This window comes from Adiantum capillus-veneris, chromosome 14 (genome assembly GCF_014529385.1).
Source record: "Adiantum capillus-veneris isolate H3 chromosome 14, ASM1452938v2, whole genome shotgun sequence".
Taxonomy (NCBI): Eukaryota; Viridiplantae; Streptophyta; class Polypodiopsida; order Polypodiales; family Pteridaceae; genus Adiantum; species Adiantum capillus-veneris.
Window position 1 is genome coordinate 63402792 of NC_140944.1, and position 6894 is coordinate 63409685.

The window sequence follows — 6894 nt, forward strand, 5'->3', positions numbered from 1 at the left end:
TTTAAGAGTTCTTTGAAACACAAAAAACCATCATAAAACGTGCCTTTTTTAAGTAAAAACGAGCTTATAAAGCCATCGAAGCTGGTTGGAGATGATTCTTTGCTTGCACACGCTTCTCCATGCACTTTTTTATCAGCATTGACCAACGGCGTGCCAACAGTCAACCGGTCACGCCTATCAAAAAGCAATCGACACGTTGCCCCCTTGCTTCTCTCTTCCTCTGCTACCATACATACAATAAATACTTTTATTCTTCTGCAAAAATATCTTGATTTCTCTACTTTTCTCTCTCTTTGATTGCACATAAAGCTTCTCCTTCTTCATCCCCTTCTGTCGATGTATCTTCTTCCAACTCCATCGCTTCAATCGCAAGTGGGACCAGTTTGTTGGACTAGAAAATCAAACACCTGATGATTTGATGTCACTATAACCAGCAAGGCTCCTCACGCCAGCAGAAACAACAACCAAATGCATTGGCCCCTCTAGGCAACCCTTATGGTATTCCTTTATTATTGATCTTCTTAGTTACAACTGTGGTGAGGAGCAATGGTCCAAAACTAGGTGAAAATAACTCCCCCTTTGCCTCCTTTTATAGGGACGTGGCCTCTGCATTTAGAATAGGCTAAAAAGTCCCAAAATCTACTGAGATTAAAGTTGGCACCCTCAAAGGGCTGAAAGTCTCTGGGTACACGTGTGTGTGTGTGTGTGTGTGTGTGTGTGTGTGTGAGAGAGAGAGAGAGAGAGAGAGAGAGTGTAAGGATTCTGCTAATCCTTAATTAAGTACTTAAACTCATGATAAGACTTAAGAAACTTGAACTGAACTCAAAAACAAGACTCAAAAGACTCTGTGTTTATTTGATTGAATGTGTGATACAAGGGCTCCTTATATAGGAGACGAAGAGACATAAATGAAAAGGGCTCCTTATATAGGAGACGAAGAGACATAAATGAAAAGACACGTCTCCTGGTAAAGAGACATGACTTTAGACGTAAAGACACATCCTTTCGGCGAAGAGCTACAACCATTGGGCGAAGAGTCGGACCCGTAGAGCGAAGGGGTGTGACCAGTCGTCGAAGGAGTGTGGCTTTTGGCAAAGAGACGCGTCTTTTGGGCGAAGGGGTGTGACCATCCAAGCGCAGGGGTTCTCCTTGGCATGGCAATTTGCGTATCTGCAACTAGGAGTGTATGTAATACTGCAACATAGTCACAATCGTGACATTCCCTCCCTCTTTAAATAAAACCCAGGGTAGTTGAAAACTCCAGGAGAAGAAAATGTATTGTTGTTGTGCTTCTGCATCCAAAGCTCTTTCTGTAAGTCCATGTCATGGCACTGTTATTGTTCATGACTATTTTGCCAAACTGAAAACTAATCATATCTGTAACTTGATAAGTGTCTTTGTCAAAGTCTTTTGTAACTTCAAGCTTTGTCCAATAAAAGATTGAATCTGTATCTGCTTCAAGTGAAATTATTGGTAAACTAACTTGAGTTTTCTGTTGAGTGATGACCATTGGTTGGAAATCTGTAAGGTATTCCATTGGTTTGTCTGGAACAGTAAAATCCTCCTGAAGGGATGTCGTAGACTGAGACAGAGTAGTGTTTGGAGGTATATCCATCTGTAAAGGTTTATCAATAGAACAAGTTATGTCCAAAGATTCATTTGCAGCGACTAAAGTCGTGGTGCAAGAGTATGTGTCTGCTTTATCCTTTGCACCGCTTAAGGTAAGGACTGAAGTCTTCAAGTTTGAAGAAGTATCGTTCACCATAGCATCTGGTATCTGTTTAGAGACAAAGACTGTATTGTGCAAGTGCGATGACGAGGCGAATTTTCCTGCCTGGATCACGGCCAAAGAAGTGGTTATGTGCTTGTTGGTTGTCACAAAAGAACTGGAATCTTCTGAATCTTCAGCTTTCTCAGCGGGTATTCAGGCTTCCAATTAGAGAAGGGGGAGGTCGATGCAGTTGTTGCCTCTTAGACCTTTGAAGGATCCTCTTGCAATGAAAGGATCAATAAATCTTCAACTTTACCACTGTCAGACAAGAAAGACTTAAATGTAGGGCATGGCTTGCGAGGGGGAACTTGTCCAGCGTCACAGCATTCACGATCGAGTACTCGACTAGGGTCAGATATATGTGCCACTAAGTAAGTCCATCTTGATATCGCTGATGATCCTTTGGAAGCTTCATATTGCTTCTTTTGTTGCTGATAATTCTGATAAGAAGTTGGTTGCTTAGAATTGTAGCATTTCCAAGAATATTCATGCTGAGACTTTTGCTGCTCGCGCGAAGGTACTTTGTGTCTAGTTGTCTCTGAGAAACCATGCTTTGGGTGAGAAAATTTGAGTTCCGAAGGCTTTTGTTTGAGTGGTTCTTCCTGGTCGACCACTGAAGCGTCGGAAGAAGATGCATGTATTGTCCGAGAAGCTGTTGGGTGACTCCGAGAAGAGGTTTGCATTTGCATCTGATCCAAGCGAGTGTGAAGTGATTCGAGGCTCGTGGAAAGTGCTACCATCTGCTCTTTGAAAACTACTATCAGGTCCTCGGGTAAAATATTGTCGTCGTCATCTTGTGATTCGGCCATGCCGATTGTTCACAGTGAAAGTAACTTTTTCGCCGAATAAGCTTAAGAAGGATACTTCGAGAGCTAGAACCGGTAATTTTGGCACTCGTACCACCTCTGGAACAAGTTCCAACTCTGGGGTAGGAGAAATGGTGATCACCTCGTGACACGAGAATTTGTAATAAGAATATATTCCGGCTTGGGAACTGGTATGTACTGCTCGAGGATTGGTTTCAGAATCGGGACGGGTTTTGTGTCCTTCTACAGTGCTACTAACAACACCGGGGCATTTGCACAGAAGTCATCGAGATGTAAGGGGCAACCATGGCAACCCATACATTGCAGGAAATAGAACACTACGCACGCTAAGGGACATTTCAGTAGCCAGTGTGTAAAATTTTAGCGTCGAAAGGCAGCCTGCGTGGGTGATTTTAGCAGCCAGGCATGGAGAAGTTTCCAGCGCTGCATCTCGTTTCCTGGTGTATTTGAAGGGGTGCTTTCAAATGGTCTTGATTAATAAAGGGAGTTGGCCGGCCAAGGTTGGGCGCCCTTAGTGGGTAATTAAATAAAGAAAACCTTGCGCTGGTTAGTAGCTGGCCTTTATAAAAAAACCATACGCTGCGTAGAGTTGCTTACGAAGGGCTGTCAGCCTTGAGATTTTACGAAGGGCTGCCAACGTTTGGTGAGGATTCACCACGCTACAGCCAGCGCTTGGGGAGCAGGTATGTTGAAGAGGCGTGGCAGCCAGCAAATCATACACCAAGCGGTGCGAGCACGTAGAGGCACGCCGGCGGGAAGGGGTGAACACGAAGGGGCAGCCAAAGGGTACATCCCCATTCACGGGTACGTGCGCGCGCACACCACACCTGTGTTCTGTTTTTTGTGTACAGAATTGAGAAAAAAGGTTTAGTTACCTCATACGCGTGTGCGTGTGTGCACCACCTTTCTTCTGCTTCCATGTAACTCCGAGAAGGGGGGGAGAGGGTAGCGGCAAGGGTGAGAGGCTCACAACCTTCCGGTCCCGGAAAAAATTTTGCTCTGATACCACTGTAAGGATTCTAGTTGCTAATCCTTAATTAAGTACTTAAAACTCATGATTAAGACTTAAGAAACTTGAACTGAACTCAGAAACAAGACTCAGAAGACTCTGTGTTTGATTGATTGAATGTGTGATACAAGGGCTCCTTATATAGGAGACGAAGAGACATAAATAAAAAGACACGTCTCTTGGTAAAGAGACATGACTTTAGACGTAAAGACACATTCTTTCGACGAAGATCTGCAACCATTGGGCGAAGAGACGCACCCGTAGAGCGAAGGGGTGTGACCAGTCATCGAATGAGTGTGGCTTTTGGCGAAGAGACACGTCTTTTGGGAAAAGGGATGTGACCATCCAAGCGTAGGGGTTCCCCTTGGCATGGCACTTTGCGTATCTGCAACTAGGAGTGTATGTAATACTGCAACATAGTCACAATCGTGAGAGAGAGAGAGAGAGAGGAGGATGTACAACAGATTATGCATGCTCTGCATTTATTTGGTTTGGCAGCTGGACTGTAGATCAACTTTCGTAAATCCAAGTTACTACCTCTAAATGAACTTGATTGGGGGAGATTGTTCCTCCTAAGGTCATAGTACGTCATCTAGGATATCCGATAGGCTTGAATGTGTCTGTGACATAGAAATTAGACTCGGTACTCCAAAGATTGCAATTCAAGCTAAGCTATTGGAAATTATCGACCTGGCCATTGCATGTGCACCTCAGAATTTTCCAATGCATTATGATGGCTTATGCGCAGTTCTATTTACCACTTTTATCCTCGCCTCAACGGTACCTTGGGTCTCTTATGTCTTTGCATGTTGGAACATTTCTAGCGCACATCCTCTCACAAGAAGGGATTGCGGTTTTATCCATGAATAAGTTATGCACACCTAAGCGATTGGGAGGGATTAATATTTTGGATCTACGTCGACATGTTCTGGCCAGGAAAGCCATGCTCCTGCCTGTTTGGTGGAATGGCAACAGCCCTAGACGCTTATGCTTTCGCATTTATGTCGTGGTATTGTCACGCCTTCTTTTGGTCATTGGCACCCCTCATATTGGGATGTCATCTTTGGGCATCCTGATGGCCATATTCTCGGATGTCCCTTCACTTCATCCCTTGTTGCTCATTGGAAGGCCGTTACCTCGCATTTGTCCTGGCATGGTCACTAGTCCCCTAAAGGTAACTCCCTCCGGTTGGAGAGCATTCACTGGAGTAAAGCGTCCTCTCACTTTGGTTCAACGATCTCCTCAATAGGCATACTTTCTTTCGCAAAAAGGGTAGGCCAGGTTGATCAAGTGGTGGATGACTCGGGGTAGGTTCTCTCCTCTCCTACTGTCGCTCTTTGTTAAGAGTTGGGACCCCATTATCAACATATTGGCAGCAAGTTCAGTAGTTTCTTCTTGGTGTTTCCCCAATGCCTCCATTGTTTGCGTATTCTCGGCTTTTGGATTGGAATCTCGCCCATACTAGGTTGCATTGCATATCGGCTGGGCCAATTTCTGCTTTGTTGTAGTCTGATGCATGGATTGTGTCTAACGGAAACCAATTGTGGTCCCTCTCCAAGTTTCAGTTGCAATGGCAAAGAACACTGTCTTGCATTTGGAAGAATTATCTACCTCTGAAAGAGCCCATTTTCTTATTGTGATGCATGGTGGGTGCTTTACCGGTTGGTACTTTGTTGCATGTGCTGCCCATCACCTCCTCTTGTTGAGTCCGATGTCATGGGGCTGATGAGACTGTGCCACATTTGCTTTGGGATTGCCGCTACTCTAAAACTTTCATCAAGCAAGTGTCCTTTGCTCTATGCCTTCGTTTCCCCTCCGAATCTTTCGCAGACGGATCTCAATCTTTGGAGTCCTCCAACTGCCAGACTCTCCGTTTGAGGTCTTCTTCGGCTGGGTCAAATTTTGGGTTATGTGGACCGTATGGCACCAAGTAACTCTCAGATGTTTCATGCCATGGAAATTGGCCCTTTCTCTTACTTTCAAATTTTTGCTTGGAGACATGCTTATAGGATTCACTTTGATTGTTTCTAGTTTTCAGAGCCTCATGGTGCTTCGTCTTTTGCACCTCTTATTTATTGTGGGTTTGAGGTTTCCCACTTGTAAATGCAATCAAGATTTACAACAAAAAATGTGTGTGTGTGTGTGTGTGTGTGTGTGTGTGTGTGTGTGTGTGCGCGTGTGCGTGTGCGTGTGTGCGCGCGCACTGCACACCACGTAGAAAGATAGACACACGCACACACACATGTAGGTAACAAGGCATCAAGGGACGAAGGCGCTACCAATGGTGCATTGGCATGCCCTGGGCAGTGTCAAAAAGAAAATAAATATTATATGTATATATTCATAGTGATAGTTGGCTGAGCTACAGCCTCCACTTCTGCATAGTCAATCAAAGGCTCAGAGCTTCTCTATGTTTGAGTTTTACAACATATCAACGTAATGAAAACCAGAGACTTGTAGAAAGGGAGAACGTAGACCCTACATTCTTCTGCAATCTCTCTCTCTCTCTCTCTCTCTCTCTCTCTCTCATACCTTTGTGTCGAGTAAATTGATTGTAGAGCTGCAGACAGCGCTCGTCGAATGTGATCCTGGTGATAGGAGAAGGCGTGGAGTTTTGGAAGAGCAACTCCATAGTGAACAGACAGCCATCACACACGTTCCAATGTCACTACTATACGAGAGGTGGCCACATTGGGGACCAGACCGAGGGCTCATTGGGGGCCCACCCTGAAGGCATACAAGGGATCGACGGCAGAGGATCATCAATCCATATGAGTCGTTGGATCCTTTGTTGCCCATCCTCAAAAGCTTTGATGTAATTGTATCTAGAGTTCCGAGGCCTTGGACTCATTGGGGGATCCCGTGGGGCTACCTAAAAGGACTACTATGGATAGACGGCCCATGATCATCAATCCATATGATCGTTGGATCCTTGTTTTGGTGCCCATCCCCAAAACCTTTGATGTAGGATGCAGCCTTCCCATATAGCTAACGCGTGCATCTTTATTAACAAATACTAGTGTGCCATGATTACTTTGTAGGGAACAGTTCCAAGTTCAACTCAATTCATAGTTAGTCAAGTAATGGTATAACTGCATTGTATTACCACAAAGCACTACACTATTTGATGTAGGATGCAGCCTTCCCATCTAGCTAACGCGCGCATCTTTATTAACAAATACTAGTGTGCCATGATTACTTTGTAGGGAACAGTTCCAAGTTCAACTCAATTCATAATTAGTCAAGTAATGGTATAACTGCATTGTATTACCACAAAGCACTACACT

At 44.5% G+C, this 6894-nt stretch overlaps 1 protein-coding gene across 1 annotated transcript in view; it reads right to left on the minus strand.

The window, feature by feature from the left end:
- The window catches only part of LOC147442493 (uncharacterized), a 30212-nt gene extending 23783 nt beyond the window's left edge, over positions 1–6429 (minus strand). The window contains exon 1 of the mRNA XM_086529670.1: positions 6140–6429. Coding sequence (XP_086385796.1) covers positions 6140–6406 — 267 coding nt within the window. The 5' untranslated portion in view covers positions 6407–6429. The remainder of the gene's footprint in view (positions 1–6139) is intronic.
- Positions 6430–6894: the final 465 nt, after the last annotated feature.